Source organism: Paroedura picta, chromosome 2, assembly GCF_049243985.1.
Source record: "Paroedura picta isolate Pp20150507F chromosome 2, Ppicta_v3.0, whole genome shotgun sequence".
Classification (NCBI taxonomy): domain Eukaryota; kingdom Metazoa; phylum Chordata; class Lepidosauria; order Squamata; family Gekkonidae; genus Paroedura; species Paroedura picta.
The window spans coordinates 80,843,633-80,867,093 of NC_135370.1; the positions used below are offsets into that span (position 1 = coordinate 80,843,633).

The 23,461-nt window shown below is 43.5% G+C and overlaps 1 protein-coding gene across 1 annotated transcript in view; it reads left to right on the forward strand.

Annotated features, from left to right (window-relative positions):
- LOC143828739 (acyl-CoA (8-3)-desaturase-like) overlaps positions 1 to 23,461 on the forward strand; it is a 39,701-nt gene that overhangs the window by 11,577 nt on the left and 4,663 nt on the right. Inside the window, exons 3-9 of the mRNA XM_077318991.1 lie at positions 2,602 to 2,799; positions 9,597 to 9,698; positions 11,391 to 11,519; positions 11,940 to 11,997; positions 12,100 to 12,176; positions 16,333 to 16,430; positions 22,243 to 22,339. Of these exons, the coding sequence (XP_077175106.1) occupies positions 2,602 to 2,799; positions 9,597 to 9,698; positions 11,391 to 11,519; positions 11,940 to 11,997; positions 12,100 to 12,176; positions 16,333 to 16,430; positions 22,243 to 22,339 (759 nt within the window). The remainder of the gene's footprint in view (positions 1 to 2,601; positions 2,800 to 9,596; positions 9,699 to 11,390; positions 11,520 to 11,939; positions 11,998 to 12,099; positions 12,177 to 16,332; positions 16,431 to 22,242; positions 22,340 to 23,461) is intronic.

Consider the following 23,461-nt stretch of genomic DNA (forward strand, 5'->3'; position numbering starts at 1 on the left):
TCTTGGGCAACCTGAGTTTGCATTAAAATTTTACTTTAAAAAAGAGGAACTGATAATAAAAGGGAAAAAATAAATTTGAAGATCTCATGAGACTCAGGAGACTTTAGTAGCCACTTTGTTGGTAGTTGGTGTCTGCTACCGACCGCCCGACCAACGAGAGGATGTGGATGCTGCACTTTGTGAGCAGCTTGAGAAAATATCCAAGCGGCAGGACCTTGTCATCATGGGTGACTTCAATTTCCCAGATGTGTGCTGGGAAACAAACTCTGCAAAGCATCCTCAGTCATGCAACTTTCTGACCTGCCTGGCTGACAATTTCATTTATCAAATGGTAGATGAACCCACAAGAGGTTCAGCCATACTGGACTTAATACTGACCAACAGGCAAGAGTTGGTGGATGAGGTGAAGGAGGTGGGGACCCTAGGGGGAAGTAACCATGTCCTCATAGAATTCCTTTTGAGATGGGGAGCCAAGGAAGCTTGTAGCCAGAGGCGGATGTTGGATTTTTGTAGGGCAAACTTTAATAAACTCAGAGACATGATGAGCGTCATACCATGGACGAGAATGCTGGAAGGGAAGGGAGCATGTGAAGGGTGGGTGCTACTCAAACAAGAGCTATTGCATGCTCAATCAATGACTATCCCAGAAAGACGAAAACACTGCAGGAGCTCTAAGAAGCCTATTTGGATGAACAGAGAACTTCAAAAAGAACTAAGAAAGAAAAGGAAAATGTTCAGGAAATGGAGGGAAGGACAGAGCTCTAAAGAAGCGTACCTACAGGTTACTAGGCACTGTAGATCAATCATCAGAAAGGCCAAAGCTGAGAGTGAGCTAAGATTGGCCAGGGAAGCCCATTGTAACAAGAAAAGATTTTTCAGTTATGTGAGGAGCAAACATAAAGTAAAGGAGGCAATAGGCCCACTGTTGGGTGCGGATGGACAAACTCTAACAGAGGATGCAGAGAAAGCAGAAAGGCTTAGTGCCTATTTTACATCTGTTTTTTCCCACAGGTCAAAAGGTTTAGGCACATCTAGAGATGGCCGTAGCCAAAGGATAGTGTCTTGGTGGCACGTTAACATGGATAGAGAGGTTGTCGAGAGGCATTTAGCTGCACTGGATGAGTTCAAATCCCCTGGTCCGGATGAAATGCACCTGATAGTACTCAAAGAACTTTCCAGAGAACTTGCACAGCCCTTGACCATCATCTTCGGAACCTCTTTAAGGACTGGAGATGTCCCAGAGGACTGGAAGAGAGCAAACGTTATTCCGATCTTCAAAAAAGGGAGGAAGGATGACCCGGGAAACTACAGACCAGTGAGTCTGACTTCTGTTGTGGGGAAGATAATGGAGCAGATATTAAAGGGAGCGATCTGCAAATATCTGGAGGACAATTTGGTGATCCAAGGAAGTCAGCATGGATTTGTCTCCAACAGGTCCTGCCAGACCAACCTGGTTTCCTTTTTTGACCAAGTAACAGGTTTGCTGGTACCTTGGGGTACTCGTGGATTGTAAACTAAACATGAGCAGGCAGTGTGATGCAGCAGTAAAAAAGGCGAATGTCATTTTGGGCTGTATCAACAGGGGCATCACATCAAAATCACAAGATGTCATAGTCCCATTGTATACGGCACTGGTCAGACCATACCTGGAGTACTGTGTGCAGTTCTGCAGGCCTCACTTCAAGAAGGACGTAGATAAAATTGAAAGGGTACAGAGGAGAGCGACAAAGATGATCTGGGGCCAAGGGACCAAGCCCTATGAAGATTGGTTGAGGGACTTGGGAATGTTCAGCCTTGAGAAAAGGAGGTTGAGAGGGGACATGATAGCCCTCTCAAAGGTTGTTTGAAAGGTTGTCACTTGGAGGAGGGCAGGATGCTGTTTCCGTTGGCTGCAGAGGAAAGGACACGCAGTAATGGGTTTAAACTTCAAGTACAACTATATAGGCTAGATATCAGGAAAAAATTTTTCACAGTCAGAGTAGTTCAGCAGTGGAATAGGCTGCCTAAGGAGGTGGTGAGCTTCCCCCTCACTGGCAGTCTTCAAGCAAAGGTTGGATACACACTTTTTTTGGATGCTTTAGGATGCTTAGGGCTGATCCTGCGTTGAGCAGGGGGTTGGACTAGATGGCCTGTATGGCCCCTTCCAACTCTATGATTCTATGATTCTATGATTTGTTTGGCCCAGGCAAATGTAAATAACATCACCAATATTGGCTGTGTTTGCCTACATAATCCAACATGGTTGCCTGTTTTATTTTGAAGCTCAAGGTGAGTTGCAGGGAGGGGAGAATATATCCCTGTGGTTTCCGCTTCCTAGAGAACAGTGCATCTCTCTACTCTTCTTGTCCCTCTTTTCAAAGACTCCTGAATAACCACACTGGCAACAATCCTTGTATGCTCAGAATATTAGGAAATGTAGTTCACAAATTCCCACTCTTAGGGTAACAGGAGCCATTCAAAGCATGGTAGAGGAAAGGAAGAAGGGCAGGACGGAAATGAATTGTTTACTAAGTTTTCAGAATATAACTTGTTGGAAAGAGAAAATATCTAGAAGTACATATACTGGAACTGGGAGAAGTTAACTTTCATCATTTTTCATAGGAAATGCTGGTAAATGACTTTAAGGAACTCCGTAGCACTGTGAAAAGAATGGGACTCCTGAAACCCAGTTATCTCTTCTTCGCCATCATATTTCTCCATGCTTTCCTGCTAGATTGTACATCCTGGCTTACAATCTGGTTCTTTGGAAAGTCCTGGATACCATTCCTTGTTGGCATATCACTGTTCACAACAGCTCAGGTAATGTATCTGTGGTCCTTGTACTGGTAAGTTTTTAGACTGTTCTTCAGCACTTTTAGAACGACTTTACTGTAATACAGTCCACAAAATAACCCACAAATTTGACAAAGTGAATGAAAATTCATTGTCCTTCTCAGAGTTATGGAAATAGCACCAATTCTAACTGAGCATCATGTACTCAAAATTGTAATAGGCATTCAGGAAATCTGAGTTTCCCACAAAAGACATCATCTCAGAAAGAACAGCTGGTATAGCTGTGATAGCCTCTCAGAATTTACATAGACTTATCTCCCAAAATGCAGAATGAGTGGAGAAATCTACCTCCTTTCTTCTCCATCTCCTCTTATACTATTTTCCTCAAATGTACACAAAAACTTGCCATATTTTATAGAAAACTAGTAGTAAAGCCCATTGCATGCTGTAATGCAATGGGCGCTAGCTCATGGTTTGTGATGGGTTTTGTGCCTCACTTGGAAGCTGGCAAACCTAAGAGGAGGTCTCTCTGTGCACAAAGCCCTAACCCAAGTCAGGTTCAAGCATACCTAGAAAGTGTTGAATTCCAGAATGTGAACTTACACCAATCTGGCAACCTTACCTCCTCTCTGCAATGTTTTCTTGACCTGAAATAGGCCGGGGGCACTATGTGGCTGATTGGTCTGTCTGTCTGTCTGTTTGCAGCAAAAAAAAAAAAAAACCTTTTTGCTGGTAAGGACTAGTCAAATCCCAGACCCCAGGAGGGACACACCTGCACCACCACCCCATCCTCAGCCTACAAGCCCTTACCATTGTCTCTATTGCTGCTCATCTCTCGACTATAAAGATCAAATCTACAGTCAAAAATTGCTGCTTTAGAGGAGGCATTATACCGTTTTGAGGTACCACCTACAAATATCAAGGAATATTTCCAACCATGGGGTAGCAAACCTCCAGGTGGGGCCTGAAAATCTCCTGGAATTACTGCTAATCTCCAGACTATAAAGATCAGCTCTCCAGGAAGAAATAGCTGCTTTGGAGGATTGAGAGGGCTGTGTACAAAAAATACTTTTGAGGACTCCCACACAAAATGTTGTTGTGGAGATGAAACACCTGAGGTCCACAGCACAGAGTTTTTGTGTAGATGAAACAGGAGGCAAAAGAACCCCCACAACAGCATCCAGTTTCATCTGCACAACAACCCTTCGCTGTAGGACACAAATGTTCAGAGAGTGGTGGAGAAGAGACACACATGGTTTGGCTGCATCTTCCCTCCAGTAGTGAGGCTTGCCACACCAGTATTGTGAGAAGGGGCTTTTCTGTGGCCTCCCTATAAGCCAACCATTAGGCAGACAGGGAAAGCTTTCCCCCCTCAAATGGAATACAAGTGTATGCCCACGGACTCCCTTGCATTGCTCTCAGAAACATGTCCCTCACATCAGTTAGGGACTGTTAGACACTTCCTTCACAGCAGGCCTGAAGAGAAGGGGGTGTGAAATTCTGGGCAAGAGCAGCAGTTGGCTCTGAGGAGGGGATATTCCACTAATTGGAGGCTTTGGAACCTTCAGCATTTTGTCTGGGTGTATGGTCAAAATTTAATGTATATAGACTAGTAGTAAAGCCCGTTGCATTCTGTAACACAACAGGTGCTAGCTCATGGTTTGGTGTGCGTTTAGTGCCTCACATGGAAGCTGACAACCCTAAGAGGACGTCTCTCTGCAGTCTGAGACTGATAGAGGACAGAGGACCCTGCAGGGACTAGTTCTTTAAGAGTGACTGTCTTGCTCTCCCTGACCCAGGTTTCCGTCATGGTCGCCATGTCTATGTTGTTGACTGCAAAGTAAGTTTACAAGCTGTGGTTATTGATCGACCTGGCATTGTACTGCATCAGTGTCAGAGGCAGGTTATTCACCTTTGCCTTCACCCTAGTGTCCTGAGGGATGGGACGGAGGATGGAAGAGGTCCAAGCATGTCTGTATATCGGATCCCTTATCTTGTCCTACTTCCTTCCACCGCTGTCTCTGCCTCTTCCCCTCAATATCAGATCCCTCATCCTATTGCACTCCCTGTTGTTATCACTGACTCCATTGTAACTGATGAATGTGTGATGTCCATATTTAGTGGTTGAAAGTTGTTTTGTGTCTGACCAGTATGTTTCCTCATAGGTCTCAGTAGGATCTTAATTAGCTACTTTTCCTTGTTTTCTAGGGCTCTTTTTCAGGCCCTAGTTACTTGTTTGGTGTGTGAATGGGTTTCTTGTCTGCCTTGGTAGATTGTGTGTTTTGGAGGGATGGCCCCAATCACTGATTAAGGCATCTCAGGGCTACTCAGGCAAGTTAACAAGTTTGGTGCAAATCTGTGTATGATGTTTGTATCTGGAGGGGTAGCTCCTATCACCAGTTTTGGCCTCTCAGGACAAGCCCAGTCCAGTTGTTTGGAGTATGTGTTGGTGTGATTTGATGGTGTGTTCAGTCTACATTTTGTGTGGGGTGTGGGGTGTCTCTTGGGTTGATTGGAGTGTGTTTGATTCCATTTGTTGGGATTAATTAGAATTGGATAGGGTGATCATATTGAATTGATTAGGGTGGTTGATTTGGATAGGATTGATCGGGAGTGTAATCAATATGAAATTAATTGGGGATCAATTTAATTAATTAGGGGAGCACTTGAAGTGATCAGGGTGATCAGTGGCCAATTTGAGTGAATTAATTGAGGGGGTAGTCAATTTGAATTAATTAGAGGAATTCAGTTTGACTTTGTTTGGAGTGATCATGAATTCTTCACATTGTGTTAGTAATTAGTGTAGCTCTGGTATTCTGGACAGTTTTGGAACACTAATGAGTGACAGTGCACTTCTCCGTTTGTCCCACCATAATTTCACACCACTTTAGGTTGGCTTTGTCTTTGCTTTGGGCTGGGAGGGGGGATGCCTTTTCTTGATGGTTAGTTTTGTTTTATTTCCTTTCTTTTCTTCCCTTCTCCCACCCTCCTCTCATTCTTTTTCTTTCCCCTCTAGTCTCCCGCTCCACTAGTTCCTTTAATTCTAACATTTGATACTTTTATTTCCTTTGTTCTTGAATTCTTCCCTCTCCTGGACTCCCCCGTTTCCTTCCCCACCCTTCCCCACCCTTTTAATTTGTCTTAATCAGCTGACTTGTTGTATGGTGAGACCCAGGCTGGGGAAAAGGGAAATATGGCAGTGGGAAAAGGATGATCAAATGAAGGGGCCTGTGATACAGATGTGCTTGAACCCCTTCTAATTTTTATCCCATCCCAAGAAATTCAGAGGTAGATGCTAAGGGAAATAATCTGTCTCCAACACTGATGCTATGCTTAGGGCTAGTCCTGCGTTGAGCAGGGGGTTGGACTAGATGGCCTGTATGGCCCCTTCCAACTCTATGATTCTATGATTCTATGATTCTATGCAATGTCAGGTTAATTAATATTAAGACCTCAACTCTGGAGAATTATTTTGCAGAGCACAAAATAGATGTGGCTTGAGTGATAGAGACCTGGATGAGGGAAGGTGAAACAGTCACCCATCAGCTTTTAGCTCACCACCTCATTGATGCAGGGATACAGGAATCAGCCTTAAAGTGTCTGGTTCTTTTCTCCAAAGTCAAGAACAAATGATAGCCATCAGGGAGGTACAGTCAGGCCATTATGGACTCTAGAGGTACCTCAGGGCATGATTCTTTCTCTGATGTTATTTAACATCTTTATGTGCCTTCTAGCACAGCTGGTCTGGGGGTTTGGACTAGGGCATCACCGATATGTGGATGACACCCAGTTCTATCTTCTTATGGGAGACTGGTCATGTCAGACATAATGGTCAGATGTTTGGAAGTGGTGGTGGAGTGGCTCCAACAAAACTACCTGGAACAAACCCCCAAAAGATGGAGGTACTATGGCTGGGTAGGAAAGGGCTAGAAGAGGAAGCATATCTTCCCTGCCTTGAGGGGTGCAATTAATAACTTTACACTCCATCAGAAATTTGGGAGTTATTTTTGATGCCTCCCTTACAATGGAAGCACAGATCACAAAGACCTTTTTCTATCTGCTACAAGGAGTGCTACAAACACCCTATCTAACCCCAGAAAACATCACCACAGTGATCCATGTGATGGCCACTTCTAGGCTAGATTACTGAAACTCACTCTACACTTACCTATCTCTAGACTTGACCTGATGCGAAATGACCTGACTGCAACTGGTGCAAAATGTGGCTGCTGAGGTCTTCACTAGGACACTGTGGAGGAATCATATTCAACCTGTCCTCCAGCAGCTATATTGGCTACCAGTTGAATTTCAGATCAAGTTCAAGGTTTTGATTTTCAAGGTCATATGTGGTTTGAGCCCTGTGTATCTCTGGGGCAGCCTCTCCCAATATGTCCCAGAAAAGCACTTAGATCATCAAGTGCCAATATGCTGTTTGTACCTGGTCCAAAAGAAGTATGTCTGGTTTTAACCAGGGCCAAGGCCTTTTCAGCATTAATCCCAACCTGGTAGAATATGCTGTTGATGGAGATCCAGGCCCTGATGGAACTATCAAAGTTCTTTATATGATGCTATTCCACCAAGCATTTGGCTGGAGCCAGAGCAAACATATAAGATCAACAGGTCTTCCCCCATGCTCCAGAATATGACCCCTCAGAGTATACCAGCATAGATGATCTAATGATACAGATATAAGAATAAAGCCAAGAGGTGAAAAACGGGGCACTCATGGCTATAATTTTATGGCTTTACTGTTTCATAGTTTATTAGAATTTATGGAGAATTTTAACATGTTTTACATTACCCTGAGCCTATATAAGGAGAGATGGGTTATAAACCCAATATAAATAATATAAAATAAAATGATCTTTTGTAGTATATTTTCTATTTTAATGGTAGACAAACACTTATCCAGGGAAAACAGTATATTTCATCAAACCATAAATACTGGTGTCCTGAAAAGAGATTTGACATACAAATAGCAAGGATGTACATTTATGTTACAAATTGCCCTCTTAAACATACTCTCTGCTCAAAAAGAAAAAGGACTTCAGTATCAGAAGAGGCTCTCAAAGCTGAACTAAGGTATTACAATTCTAAAAACACACTGAACAAGAAGTAAATCCCACTTTAACTATAAGTTAACTATATCTGATGAAAGTTTATGCCAAAGTACAGTTTATTCATCTTTAAGGTGCTGGACTCCTAATTTATTATGTCAAACTTTGTGCTGCAGATTTTTAATCTACTACTAATAATAATAGTTCCCCCCCTATCCTAAAGAGTCCCAAATCAGCTTATAATTGCTTTCCCCTTCACAACAGGTACCTGGTGTCATTTGGGAGCTCATTTCACCAGGTGGGAGCCAGGACAAAGAAAGCCCTGGCCCTGGTCAATGTCAGATGCACTTCCCTGGACCCAGGGATCAGCAGCTTGTTGGTGTTAGTAAAGAGTAGTACTCTCTGGGAGGCATAGGTAGAGAGGCAGTTTCTCAGGTACCCAGGCCATGAATGATCATGAAGGTGATTACCAGAACCTTAAACTTGATATGGTAGTCAACAGGTAGCCAGTGCTGTTGTTGGCGCATGGGCCAAATGTGGCGCCTTCAAGGTTTTTTTGTAAGAAGACTTACTGCTGCATTCTGCACCAGTTGAATTTGCTGGATCGGGGATAAGGGTAGGCCCACATGGAGTGAATTCCAGAAATTCAGCCTAGAGGTGACCGTTGCTTGGGTCATTGTGGCTACATGTTCTAGGGCCAGGTAGGATGCTAGTAGCTTGGTCTGACACAGCTGGAAGAACAACAGCCAAACTACACTTGTGCCCTGTTCCTTCATAGAGAAGGAAATGTTGAATATCATGCCCATGCTCCTGGCTGAGTGTACAACTAATAGTTGTACGCCATCCAGGTAGGGCAGCCGTGCTTCCTTGCCTGGATCTTTCCTACCAAACAGCAGGACCTCCTTCTTTGAAGAATTAAACTTCAGATGGCTCTACTTGAGCCATCCCATCACTGCTGGATTAATTATAGACTAATCAGGCTCTTAAACATTATTAGTAGGTTGTATGCAAAAAACCTATTGGAGAAATCTTAGAGTAGCTTAGAAAAGAAGATATTCTGGTGGAAGAACAGGTTTTAGAGTACACAGGTCGACCTTAGATCACTGTTGAAAATAACAGCATCTTATAGAGAATTATACTTCTGGGGACAAGCATAACTTTATGTCACAGTTCTAAAAGCAACATTAATTAATTAATTTATTTATCTATTTATTTATTTATTATTTATTTAGATTTTTATAGCAGAAGTAGACTTGGAAAAAGTTATGGGTTTCTTCCATAGATAAAAGATAATTATTTTTAATACAGGCCATTCATTAACATACTGCTCTGAGGGCATCTAAATGACCCCATTAAAATATATAGGGGCATCAGATAGCTATGCTTATTGGCTTCCTTATTATTTATTTTCTATCCAAACAACATGTTGATATTTTGAGCAATTCTGAATTCCATTAGTATTTGTTGGGTGTTTTTATTGTCAACTCACAGCTGACATAGCAAGCGTCTAGGATTTCAAGGCAGGAGACATTCAGGGGTGGTTTGCCATTATGTGCCCCCATGCCATGGCCATGATTTTTCTTGATGGTGTCCCATCCAAATACTAACCAGGGCCAACCCTTGCTTAACTTCTGAGAGCTGAAGAGATTGGCCTAGCCTAGGCTATCCAGGTAAGAATGGTAGATGTAGAGCATGCTTCAAGGAAGTTGAACCATTGCATGGAAAACTTCATATGATTATCTTGGTGTTTTTTTTAAATGCTTCCAGATACAGTATGGATTTTTCCAACATGATCTTGGACATGTTTCAGTCTTTCAGAAGCCCAAGTGGAATAGACTGTGTCATTTCATTGTGATGGCAATATTTAAGGTAAGTAGTCATTTATTAATGTAGCAGTAGTTCATTTATTTGGGTGCTGAGGATGACATTACAATAGTAGTATCCTCCCTACATTCAGCCTGGGCAAGAAGGACCACTTCCAGGTGGTGCATTGAAGATAATATTCCTATGAACAGCATTTATGTAACTAATGTCAAACAAAGTATCACAACACCGCCTGCAGCGCCGCGGGCACCGCGGACTAAATAAAGCGGTAAGGGGTACTTGGGCGGGATGTGTCCGGGATGAGGAAGGGTCCGGATTGGACCCTTCATCCGGACAGACAATTGGAGGGACCAATCGGCAGGCGCTTCGCACCTGCCGATTGGTCCCTCCGATTCCAAGCCCTGAGCAACTGCGAGCCGCGCACAGCATGGCTCGCAGTTGCTCCTTTGCCGGTGGCCTGATGCTGCAGGAGGCGCGAAGCGCCTCTCGCCACGTCAGGCCGCTGCCTGAGGGAGCCCCCGGCAGTCGCGCGGAGCGCGGCTGCCGGGGGCTCCCTACCCGCCTCCTGAGTTACTGCCGGAAGCGCCGCTGCCACGGGACATCGCCCCCTCGGCCCGCCCAGCCACCGCCGCCCACCGGAGGCTGCCTCGGGACCGCCAACACCAGTGACACCCTTCAGGAGCCCGCAGCGGCGGTGCCGATGCCCTCCACCACGGCCTGCCAGCCTACCGCACTCCAGGTAGGCCGCAAGCCCCTGGCCCCACAGCGCAAACCCAGCCTTGCCAAGCCAGCCCGCAGAGCCCCACCGCCCTCACGGCGTGCCCTCCTAGCGCCCACTGCATTTTGACTGCAGTAGGCTTTTTTACTAGTTTTAAATAATACTCTGAGGGACTGCCTGTCACCCTATGCCCCCCGCAGGGCCTTACGCTCTGTGGGTGAGAATTTATTGGTCGTTCCCAGCCCTAAGGAAGCGCGTCTAGCCTCAACCAGGGCCAGGGCCTTTTCGGTCCTGGCCCCTACCTGGTTGAATGAGCCCACAGGTGAGCTGCGGGCCCTGTGGGATTTACCAACTTTCCGCAGGGCCTGTAAAATGGAGCTCTTCCATCAGGTTTTTGGTTGATCCTGGGGTCAGTGAATGAGATCCATTGCGCCCCCCCCCCCCCGGATTAGAAGTTACATCACTCCCTCCTTTCCTGCCACTCTGGTAGGGGGGAGTGGGAATAAGATTGTTTTTCCGCCATGTTGGGATTTTTAAAGTCTTTTAATGGATATTTTAATGGGGTAAGACTATCGTTACCCGCCATGAACCTTTTCAGGCAGTGGCGGTAAATAAATATTAGTATTAGTATATGAGATTATTATTATTATTATTATCTCATTAATCAAGTAATGACTAAACTAAGACCAGGAAGAACCACGTTTAAATCTCTACTTGATGGAAGACAAAAAGGGAACAAAAACCCAATGTACGAATCAAGTGACGAACCCAAAGGTTGAGCAAAATGACATAAAAATACAATTATTTATTATTTAGTCACGTAAATCAGATTAAAAACACCTTTAAAACATAAATCCCCATTTACTGCAACCTGTGCAATGTTGCACATAAAGTACCAAATAATAACATATCAATGGTTGCATACAATATGACCAATGACCAGATGCGATTTGACCTTGAGTGGGAAAGTAAACAGTATAAACACATACATTCATACATTATATCATTATTTTAACCAGGGTGGACCAAGCAGCTGGTGGAACCATATGCATAACCAGCATCATGCCAAACCTAACTGTTTTCGCAAGGATCCTGATCTCAATATGCACCCTGTCTTGTTCACTCTGGGGAAGACACTCTCTATAGAGGTGAGCAGACAAGATATCAAGGTCTGACAAAGTCAAACCGAAAAAAGAATGGTGGGGAGGAGAATACAAAAAAATGTAACACAGTTAAGTCCTAAAAGAATTGAGTTGGCAAAAATGAAGAGTGCTGACTGAAAAGGCAAAACTGAACATCCCAGACATTAACAGCATGGGCACTGTTCCTGCTTTCTGGGGAATTTCATTGAACCTGTTCCTGGAGAAATGTGTAAAAAACACAGCAAGTATGATACAGAAGTTCAAGTCATCTATGTTCCATCTTTCTTAACCTCACTCTTTGCCCATATCCAGGATAGTTATTCGTGGTCTTATCCTAAATTTAGAGGAAGTATATGGGTAACTCTGACATGTGGTGCTGTTTATATATCCCCACCTTAATTGTTCTTTTCTGCTGTCTTTTTGCAGCTTGGAAAAAAGAAGAGAAAACACATGCCTTACACATACCAGCACACCTATTTCGGCTGTGAGTATTTCTACAATTTGCTATCATTCTTTGATTTGGGAGGATTTGTAGTGCAAGATAAATATTCATTTTTTGTTGCCCTTGCTTTTCTTCCTTTTATAGTCTTAGCCCCGATGGTATTTGTTGTCTTTATGCAGCTGACGATATTCCGCTTCACAATACTTAGGAAAAAATGGATGGTAAGTAATCTGCAAACAAGTTGCAGTGTTTTCTTCTATAAACCAGGGCTCTCTCAGCCTCATCCACCTCACAAGGTGTCTATTGTGGGGAGAGGAAAGGGAAGGCAACTGTAAGCCGCTTTGAGCCCCCTCTAGTTAGAGAAAAGCAGCATATAAGAACCAACTCTTCTTCTTTTTCTAAATGCTCTATGCTAAGGCCTCAGTAAGGTAAAGGTATCCCCTGTGCAAGCACTGGGTCATGTCTGAGCCTTGGGGTGATGCCCTCTAGCGTTTTCATGGCAGACTCAATACGGGGTGGTTTGCCAGTGCCTTCCCCAGTCATTACCGTTTACCCCCCAGCAAGCTGGGTACTCATTTTACCGACCTCAGAAGGATGGAAGGCTGAGTCAACCTTGAGCCGACTGCTGTTATTGAACTTCCAGCCTCATGGGCAGAGCTTTCACAAATTATGTAAAGCAGCATTATTCAGAAGGTTATTTTTGTAAAAGACATAGAGCTACATCATAACAGTATAGTACTAGAAACTACACTGGTTTTCTATTTATACAATACCATGTTCTGCATTGTATATCATGTCCAGGAAAATGCACTGCTTACAATATTACACACTTAATTGTTGATATGTCATGTTTAACACTTACGTTTGTTCAGATAACAGCTTTGGTTCAGATTTCTGCAATTCTAGTCTTATTCATTGCTGATTTGGTGTATCATGCTATTGATTGCATTGATTTGAAATCCTCCTTGAGTCTCAGTGAGAAAGGTGTGGACTAAAATAAATGTAAATAAATAAATATATACATAACCATATTTATACATTTTCCCATGTCTCACAACATGTTTCTTAAAAAATTGCTGTGACAGACAGCACCTTGAAAGTCAGATGCCAAGTGCTGAAGTAACAGCAACAGTAAGTGATGGGTTTAAAACCTTCACTAGGCAGAGAGAGCTAGAGCAACAGGCTTCTCTGAGCACTCTGATTGGCCAGCAACAGCTGAGAGAGAGTTGATATACTAGCTGTTCACTGGAGGGATTTTTTTTCCTATTCTGATTCAGAGAGCAGTCTGACAGAACCAGCATTTGCTGGCAGGGGATCATGAGAATTGAAGTCCATGAACATCTGGAGGACCACAGGTTGACTACCCCTGCCTTAGCTGACCATCTGTTCTGAGGAGAAACTTTCGAGAACTGAAAGCTAATTTACTGAAAGCTAATCTACATTGTGTCAGGAGAACTGGGTCAGATATATGGAGGAGAGAATTTGGGAAGTGAGGTACTCACAAATATTTGGAAGAGGGAATTTTGGATAATGAGGTGATCACTCTCCAATTCAAGCCAAAGGAGTGGGAGGGGAGGATTCCTTGTCCAGTTAAAAAGATGAAATCAAGTATGAGGATTTCCTCTGACTTGTGTGAGAGTACATTTGCTTTAGTCTCCTCAATAGGCAGTTGGATATGGTACTTCTAGGAAGGAAAGTGGAGGTACTAGGAAAGAATGCCCATCTTCTAGAAGTCAAGGGAGTTCAGTGGAACTCACAGCAACATGAATACAGTAACAAAGCTCCTCAAAGAAAATACTAAATACTCAGACTACAACTTGACTCTGCAAAATACAACTTGATTCTGCAACTTGACTTCCTGCAAAATAAAAAAAATCCACTGACCCCCATACAATGGAATCTTTCCGGCGTCACTGCATTTCCTGGGGGAGACATATTTGAGTGGGGGACCAAGTGCTCCGCTGAAATGTGTCCCTGTGGCGGACATATTTCAGCACTGGAGCAGCTCCAGCTCTGAAACATCTCCCTGTTGGGACACAGAATGCTGTGAAGAATAAAGCTCCACAGCACTGCAGTGCTGGCAGCTGAGCACAGCCACCGCCATGCGGAATCAGCCAGGGTGTTTGTTGTAGGTAGGGGAAAGGGAAGGTAAACCTGGTAGAGAAAAGTGGCATATAAAAACCAACTCTTGTTTTAAGACAGAACAACTACAGCTCTCCAAAGCCTGTAACAAAGAATTTTAAACTGTAAAATTAAACTGATCTGTATGAAAAAGCTTGAATTCCTCATTCCTCTTTCTAAAATAAATCTATTTGCTTGCTGTTGCCTCAGTGCTATTCTGACAAAGGTTTTAAAAAAGAGGGCTCTACACCTTCCCCAAAATTTCCAAGGCTGAGCTAAAGCCAAAAGATCTGTCTGTGACAGAGTGGGACTAGGGTTGTGCGCTTACCTTGAAATCTGGACCGCTTTGGCTTCGAAGGAAGCCACCTTGGGCCGCCTTGGCTTTGGAGGAAGCTGCCTTGGCCTGAGGCGATTTTGGGAAAAGCTCGGCCACCTCGAAGCCTCAGAGATCTCCGGGGTACCACGTCAGGGCCCCTTAAAGGGCCACGAGTTGAGAGGAGGAGAATGGGGCTAGTGGCAATGGCGATGGTAGCAGCAGCAGCTCCATCAGGCAGATTGTTACACTCTGGAATGGAGCCCAGCCACTGGCCTGGGTGAACTATGCGGAGAGCGAGGGAGAGGAGGGGGTGGGCAGGAGCATCATCATCCTCCTCCTCCTTCTCTAGTTGGGAGGGAGGGGGAGGGGAAGTGATGGAGGGACATCCCTGCTTCAGGGTGCCCTGAAGCACTCCAAGGCAGCCAGAGGCACCCCAAAGTATACCTTGGAATGGCTGCCTCGGCTTGTCTGGCAGAAAGATATGGTGCTTCAGACCATCTTGGGGTGATTTGTCTCCGAGGCACCCGTGCTTCAGAGGTTTCTCAACTGAGGCAGCCTGAAGCGCACATCCCTGGAATGTGCGCTTCATTTTTATAACAAAGAAACCATGGCACAATGGCAGCTGTGAGGAAGCAACATTTTATTTTTGTGTGAAAAATTTACTTCAGAGGGGGGAAGTGTTTGGGAGTCTGTCATAATTGTACTCAAAACAGGTTTGGTTACTGTATGGAATTGAAAGTGTGAATTTTCAGATGTCTTTCTCCTCCTCACATATACAACTCTAATGCAGATTTCTCCATGTATCATCTTGTACCTATCCCTCATGTCACTAACAGATTTTGGAGGGGGGGTTGCTTTTTTCCATTAGTAAGCATAGCATCATAGCAATATATTTGTCACTTTTTTTAAACCAACAAAAAGTAGTGGGAAGGCAGTCACAAGGAGGTAACATAGACAATACTCCTCAGTGAGCCTCTGTTGCTGCTATAATGCAGTACCATTGCATTCACAGTAACAATGAAAGAAATATAGGGAATCATGATTGAATGAAAGCAATCTTGGCTGTAGATTTCTGCTCAATCTCAGATGTTACTGGTCCTCCTTTTGGCACCATTGTTCCACTATCTTACCAGGGTCGAGTCTAGACTTTGTTTTTTATCGTCACCCAGCCCAAATAAACCCCTCCCCTCTGCACTGAATTCAATTTCCATTTTGGTTTTGGGCACTTTAAATTTTCCCTATTTAACATCTATGATTGATTCCCTATGACCCTACCATTCCCCCACAATATCCAGGAGCTGTATTTGCTGTATTTGAAGAACCGGCTTTTAAAGCTCCCAGTATAAATGTAGATCTTCTGCGTTTTGCCAGATAAACATCCTCCAATGCTGATGTAGCAAAGCAGTTTTCCTTGATTGGCCAGGGCATCAGTTCAAAGACTTCCTGGTTCCCAGTTTCAAGACTTTCCTGTTTTAAAGTGACTGCACTCCAGAAGCCCACACTTCTCTCAATAGAGATTTTCCTCATTCTCTGTGAGGCTCAGAGTCAAAAGTCAAGAAATAAAGCACTCTCCTTTAATGCCAGCCACCCTCACCTGTTCAGGAAAAGAAGCATAAACAAGCAGATTCACTTCCTTCCCTGCTCTGAACTTCCCCAATCAAGTGCAGAACATTTTCTGTTTCAATTCGGGGGATAGGAGACAGGAAGACCCGGGTTCAAATTGATCTGATTTCAGCAGGATCAACAACGGAAAAAACAAAGTAAGTGCAGAACCAGCCCAGATACTATTATCAGATGCTTCCATGCATGCATATATTGTTATTGCTCTACATAATATTTTGTTGTGAGCTTTATAATCTTCATAGTTGCTCCATATGGTGATGTGAAACTGCAGCAACCTTTCCTCCTTCTTTCTGTCTTAATGCTGTTCTCTTTGGCAGGATATCATTTTCATTGTACTCTACAATGTCCGTGTCTGTCTCATGTATGTTCCTATAATGGGATTTAAGAGTTTCATGGCATACTACTGGCTGGCCAGGTAATAATAATCATGCAAAACTTTCTTCTGACTTCTGTTCCTATATGGATCTCATAGATTTATGGAATATGAAAGGTTGATGTTCTGCGTATCCAAGTTGTCTGTTTCACTTCCCAAATTTATTATGCCAGGCTGACTTTCCATATGGTCTCATCTGATCTTCATAGAATAATAGTATCATAGAATCATAGAGTTGGAAGGGTCCATATAGGCCATCTAGCCCAACCCCCTGCTCAACGCAGGATCAGCCCAAAGCATCCTAAAACATCCAAGAAAAGTGTGTATCCAAACCTTTGCTTGAAGACTGCCAGTGAGGGGGAAGCTCACCACCTCCTTAGGCAGCCTATTCCACTGCTGAACTACTCTGACTGTGAAAAAAAATTCCTGATATCTAGCCTATATCGTTGTACTTGTAGTTTAAATCCATTACTGTGTGTCCTTTCCTCTGCAGCCAACGGAAACAGTATCCTGCCCTCCTCCAAGTTACAACCTTTCAAATACTTAAAGAGGGCTATCATGTCCCCTCTCAACCTCCTTTTCTCCAGGCTGAACATTCCCAAGTCCATCAACCTATCTTCATAGGGCTTGGTCCCTTGGCCCCAGATCATCCTCGGCACTCTCCTCTGTACCCTTTCAATTTTATCTACGTCCTTCTTGAAGTGAGGCCTCCAGAACTGCATGCAGTACTCCAGGTGTGGTCTGACCAGTGCCGTATACAATGGGACTATGACATCTTGTGATTTTGATGTGATGCCCCTGTTGATACAGCCCAAAATGGCATTCATCTTTTTTACCGCTGCATCACAGTGCCTGCTCATGTTTAGTTTACAATCCACAAGTACCCCAAGGTCTCGTTCACACACAGTGCTACCTAGAAGCGTATCCCCCATCCAGTAGGCATGCTTTTCATTTTTCTGACCCAGATGCAGAACATTACACTTATCTTTATTGAATTGCATCTTGTTCTCATTTGCCCATTTTTCCATTGTGTTCAGATCTTGTTGAACTCTGTCTCTATCTTCCAGAGTATTTGCCAGTCCTCCCAATTTGGTGTCATCTGCAAACTTGATGAGTAGTCCCTCCACCCCTTCATCTAGATCATTAATAAATATGTTAAAAAGTACCAGACCGAGCACCAAGCCCTGTGGTACCCCACTACTCACCTCTCTCCGGTCTGATTAAACACCATTGACAACAACTCTTTGAGTGTGGTTCTCTAACCAATTCCCTATCCACTTAACTATCTGAAAATCCAGATTGCAGTCCTTCAATTTATCCATCAGAACATCTTCAGAAACAGCCCAAGACAAAGGTGTCTCCTGATTCATAAGTCAAACAGTGTCACTGGTAGAGCTTCCAAAATGCTTTGTCCTTCAAAACAATGTTCAACAGCTGTAGCTATGACAAGTTTGGAAATCCTTGAGCAAAATCAGTCATAGATTACAATATTTCATTCAGGAGCCAGCGTGTTGTAGTAGTTAACAGCAGTGGATTCTTTTTTTTTTAAACATTTTTATTGAAAGTTTTACACAACCACAAAAAGGACACAAAACCTATGAAACATCACCACCAACACCCCTTAAAATAACTCCAGTAATAAATAAGACACCTCCCCCAATAACCAAAAATATCCAATGACAAAAAAAACACACAAAACAAAACAAAGAAGAACAACAACATACATTTAGAAAAGGCCTCCGACCATCTACAAATCAGGTTCTTTAGTTTTCTGATACCACATGCATAAAGATATTATTAGAGATCAAAATTTCATAATTAAATATTTCATTAACTATTCATAATTATAATATATGTCCTTAATTAAAAATAATATGTTAATGAAATACATATTTGCATCTAATGTCTTTACTTTAGAATACATTTTATTCTCTTCTTTCTGATATATATTCCTTCTTTGTCTTAACTAATTTATTCCACATAACCAATAGTAATACTCTCATTTATTACTTTTAAGATAATATACAAAAGGCTCCCAGTTTATTATAAAACTATCTAGCATTTGGTCTCTTATTAATATGTTAACTTATCTAGTTCTGCATATTCCTTTACCTTATCCAATCATTCATTTACACTTGGTATTTTTTCATTTTTCCAGTACTGAGCAGTGGATTCTAATGTGTAGAACCAGGTTTGATTCCCAACTCCTCCTTGGTCTAGTCACAGTTCTGTTAGAGCTGTTCTCACAAAGCAATTTTCTCAAACTCTCTCAGCCCCACCTACCTCAAAAGGTGTCTGTTGTGGGGAGAGGAAAGGGAGGTTAAACTGCTTTGAGAACTCCTTCAGGTTGTGAAAAGCAGCATACAAAAACCAACTCTTCTTATTGTTATTATTGCAAGTGAATGATCAGTTGTATATCAGCAGTATATATCTGCATCTCTGTTCAATGGAAGCTGCATTAGAATAAATGTTAGTACATCTCCAAGTCTTTGTACCTTAGTGTTTTATATTTTAGAGGTAGTGTGGAATTTGGTAGGTACTGAAAGATTCTACTGAAAGGTCTATGTTTAATTCAACTAATGATAAGAAAATCAGACACACACTACTAAAAACTCAACTGTTTGTTTTTGTTTGTTTGTTTGTTTACTGCCACTCCTGGCCTACTGAATAAAATACAGTTTAGAAATTATCTAGAAATAAACATGTGATTTGGAAAAATATTTAAGCATAAAGAATCATGCTGCAGGAGCTTACACAACAATAAAAGCAAAACATTCTCAGTCAGGGTTACTAGTAACCCCAGGGTTACTCCAGAACCATGGAGAGGTTACTCCAGTTGAGCAGGATATCTGGAGGACAGAGTCGCTTTCTGTTCTACAGTGGTCTAGTTGAATTTACGTACAATGGAAAATGAATCTGCTGCACTCCCCCCATTGGTTCCTCTATTTCCTCCCATTCAGAATTTCTTCTTGGAGCCCTGCTGGTAGAAAATGTCTGGAGGAAGGCTATTGCAAGAAAAGAAATTCAGATATTCTAGCAGAAAAGGACTGTTTCCAATGCCACAGTGTCTACCCTCCAAAGGAGCCATATTCTCAGGTCTTGCTAGTATTGCCAGTCTCCTGGTGATTCCTGGAGATCTCCCAAAGTTACAAATGGTCCCCAAACCACATAGATCATTTCCTCTGATGAGAATTGCTGCTTTGCATGGTAGGCTTTATGACAGATGAGATGAATGCTTCCTTGTTCAGTTCAGGCAAAGTATTGCACACTCAAAAATAAAAGTAACTTCTCACTTAACAAGCATTTTATTTTATTAGTGATGCCATGCATACTATAAACATGACTTCTGTGAGAGTGGTGAGGAGGTATAGCTGGTTGGTATCACTTCTGGGGTTACTTGAAGCTTGTAGAATATTTCATGGGTTACTCCATGGTCAAAAGTTTGAAAAGGCTGAAATAGTTTGCCTGTACATTGACAGCTTGAGTGCTTTGGCAGCTTCCACTCTAGACATGCCCTATATAGGTTGCAGTTTTAGAATAGGCTGTTTAGATCTGATTTCCAATAGGAACTATAATAAGTCACTCTATTGTCCTGAACTTGCTTTTTTATTCCATGAAACCATCTCTTTATAGCGTTGTAGTGCAATGTTGATAATTGCTCAGTGTTTGCTAGATGGGGATGGCCTAGGTTTATACTGCAGAAATTTAGTTATAATAATGTTAACTTGTAAATAGCACATGATTTACAACAGTCATACTACCTTTATTTATTTATAATTTAATTTATACCCTGCCTCTCCTGAGCAAGTCAATGCAAGGTGGCATACAACAATAAAAGCAATATCCTTTCCCATGGTTCCTCTATATATTTGTGAAACAGCCTGAGGGGTGTCCAAGTTGGAATAGGGCCAATCAGGGTTGGCCCTGCCCCTGCAGCTCCTGACCTCTGTCCCTGGACTCTAGCCTCTTTGCTCTCAGATGTGCCTTAATGCCCGGAGCCAGCAGCAGGTAAGGGGAGGGGGCCCTGGGCAAAGAGTCATGGTGGAGGGCCTGTTAATTAAGGCCTCTGGACCTGCTAATCAGAGCCTGCTAACAAGGGCCTCCCAGCCTGCTAAGTAGGACCTGCTAACAAGGGCCTCTTGGCCTGCTAGGCTGGGCCTGCTAATGAGGGCCTCCCAGCCTGCTGACTGCCTGCTAAGAAGCTCTGTCCCGGGCCTTTTAACAATCTGGCCAGCCCCCGCCTGCCCCACTTGATCCGACTGCAAGGTGCGGCCCAAAGCCACCTTAAGCTGCCTGGCTGGGGGCCAGGGGAGGGAGCCCTTTCAAGGCCCGTTCTTAGGAACGGGCTTTGAAGCTAGTACAACAATAAAAGCAATACATGCCATAAAGTCCCCTATTCCCTCCTGGAGTTCTAGGAGCAGCAGCAGCAGCCACACTGTAGAAAAGTGTCTTCCCTTCTTATTCTCCCAGCCTCCAGTAGATGGCAATGGAGTACCAAGTCCCGCGATTGGTCTTCCATTCTCCAGCAGATGGTGGTGGAGAGCCAGCCAAGCATTCTCCCCAGCTGTAACAAAGACCAGACCGATGTTCAGGATGGAGGGGCTTCTCCCTCCGCCCCCAGGCAGATGCCCAACTGGCCAGGCAAACCTGCAACACTGCGCTGCCCACTCCAACAAGGGAGGCACTCTCAAAACGTCCCCTCTCCCTCAGCATTGCACCTTCCCAATGCTGGCTGTCATCTCAGCCTGTTGCTCTCTGTCTGCCCAACTGCAGGCTCCTCTCGCCCCCCATCAGAATGTACTTCATGTCCCTATTCAAACCTTGGCATCCTGCACAACATGGACCAGTGGTTCAGGGAAGTTGGAATAAGCCTGGGGACTCTGAACTGGCAAAACCTTTTCTTTTCCCAAGCCCCCAGCCACACCCTGCCACTGTGTGGACTAGGAGCCCAGGGCTGGTTGAGCAAGAATGGAGGGACAGGAGCCACAACTTCTTCTCTCAAAGCTGATCCAGCTGAACCTGGTAGGCAGACAGAAAACCTCCAGGGTAGTCTGTTCATTCAGGGTGAGGAGCGGATAAAAGGAAGGCAAGAAAGGATGCAGAGCCCTCCCTGTCCACACAACACTCCACTGTGTAGCCAGACTCTGCCACAGCTCCAGCCACTTCTCTCTTCACATCAGGGCCCACACCTGGTCTTGATGGTATTTGCTGGGGCACCTCCCACACATGAATATAATAAATAGAATAAGGTTAAGGTTAAGGTTAAGGTTAAGGTTAAGGTTAAGGTTAAGGTTAAGGTTAAGGTTAAGGTTAAGGTTAAGGTTAAGGTTAAGGTTAAGGTTAAGGATAAGGATAAGGATAAGGATAAGGATAAGGATAAGGATAAGGATAGTGACAGGGATGAATCCTCCACAGCGGGCCTCTTCCAGCCTCCTCTATTCCCAAACCTCCTGGTTCCAACTCCTGTCTCTCAACTGCTCCTGCTGACTCCCTTCTACTCCTTCTACTGAACCTGGGCAATATATAAATATAATACTGGGCGGTATATAAATATAATAAATAAATATAATAAATAAACACTCCAAGAGTGGTAGAGAAATTATCAGAGCTACATAGGTGGCACATCATCAGCTCCAAAAGGAAAAATCCCTGAGGGCGGTGGAGCACCTGCTCACACGTCTGACCTCGCTGCCATCACTTAAAGGACCTTAAAAGACCATCTGGTTTTTTCTGTGGCTTGCAAGGTGACCTTTGGGTATAAGAACATGTGCTAGTTTGGGAAGATATGGATGATCAGTATATTCATGTGGCAATTGCTTTTTTAAAAATTGTTTGCGTTTGTGTGTTTGTGCAGGCTCCTGGAAAGTGCTTGGTTTCTCTGGGTCTCACAGATGAACCACATTCCTATGAATATTGACTATGACAGGAATTTAGACTGGGTCTCTGCCCAGGTGAGAAAATGTCTTTTTCCATCTAATAATGTCATTCCTAAAGTTATTGGGTGTATCAGTTCATAGCACAGTCCCACAGCATACTATTTTTGTTAAAGACCATCAGGTTAAACTGTTGTTTTCATTTAATTCATTTATACTCTGTCTGCGCCGCAAAAGGGGACCCAAAGTAATTGAAATCATTCTCCTGTCTTCCATCTTAATTTCACAACAATAATCTTGTGGGGGGGAAGACGACTGAAGATGGCACCGTGCTAACCCGTTCCATGACGAGCTCTCGAGCCAAGCAGAGGGCCAGGAGCAGATGCACCTGGCAGACCTGAGCGGGATGCGCAAATCTCGCTCACTGGTCTCCCCAGGAACCGGGAACGACATCCTGAGGATCCTACAGATCCGCGGACATGCAAAGACTGTGAGTTCTCTCTTTGCTATCCTATTCTTTAAAGCCAGGCACCAGCCCCCCTCCTTCCCCCCTAACCAATTTACAAGGGAATCCTTTCTTCGGATGGGAGGCAAGCCAGATAAATACACTCGTTAAAACAAACAAAAGAAAGAATTTAAAGATTTGTGAAGGAGAGCTCAGCGGGGGATGCTGACTTAATACGGAGATTGACAAACTGATATCGCCCGAACTCTCACGAGACCTCTTGTCTGTAATCTGTAACTATTTACAGCTATGGAAAAACTAACTAAGGCACAGTTCTTTCACTTGTTATGCAAAGGCAACTCAGAGATACTGAAAGTAGTCAAAAAGGTTGAAAAGGAAATTCAAGACACCAAGAAAGAGCTCTCAGATAGAATCGACGGTTTGAAAAAAATAGCTGATGAAAACACAACTCAGCTGGCAACACACCAAACGAGAATCCAATGTCTGGAAGTTAATCAACAGCAGTGGGAGAGAGTGGCAGAAGATAAATCAGAAGCCCTGGAAGTAGAATCTAAAGCTAGGAACGTAAAAATAAAAGGCGTCTTGGAAGAATTTGGGAAAACAGACCTAAGGAAGGAAATCACCGAAAGCCTGGAAGACTACTTAGAGGAGGAAGAGATTTGGATTGACAAAATATACAGAGTCTATTCAAAGGTGACCGCACGCAAGAAGCACTCAAGAGACATCTTTGTGGG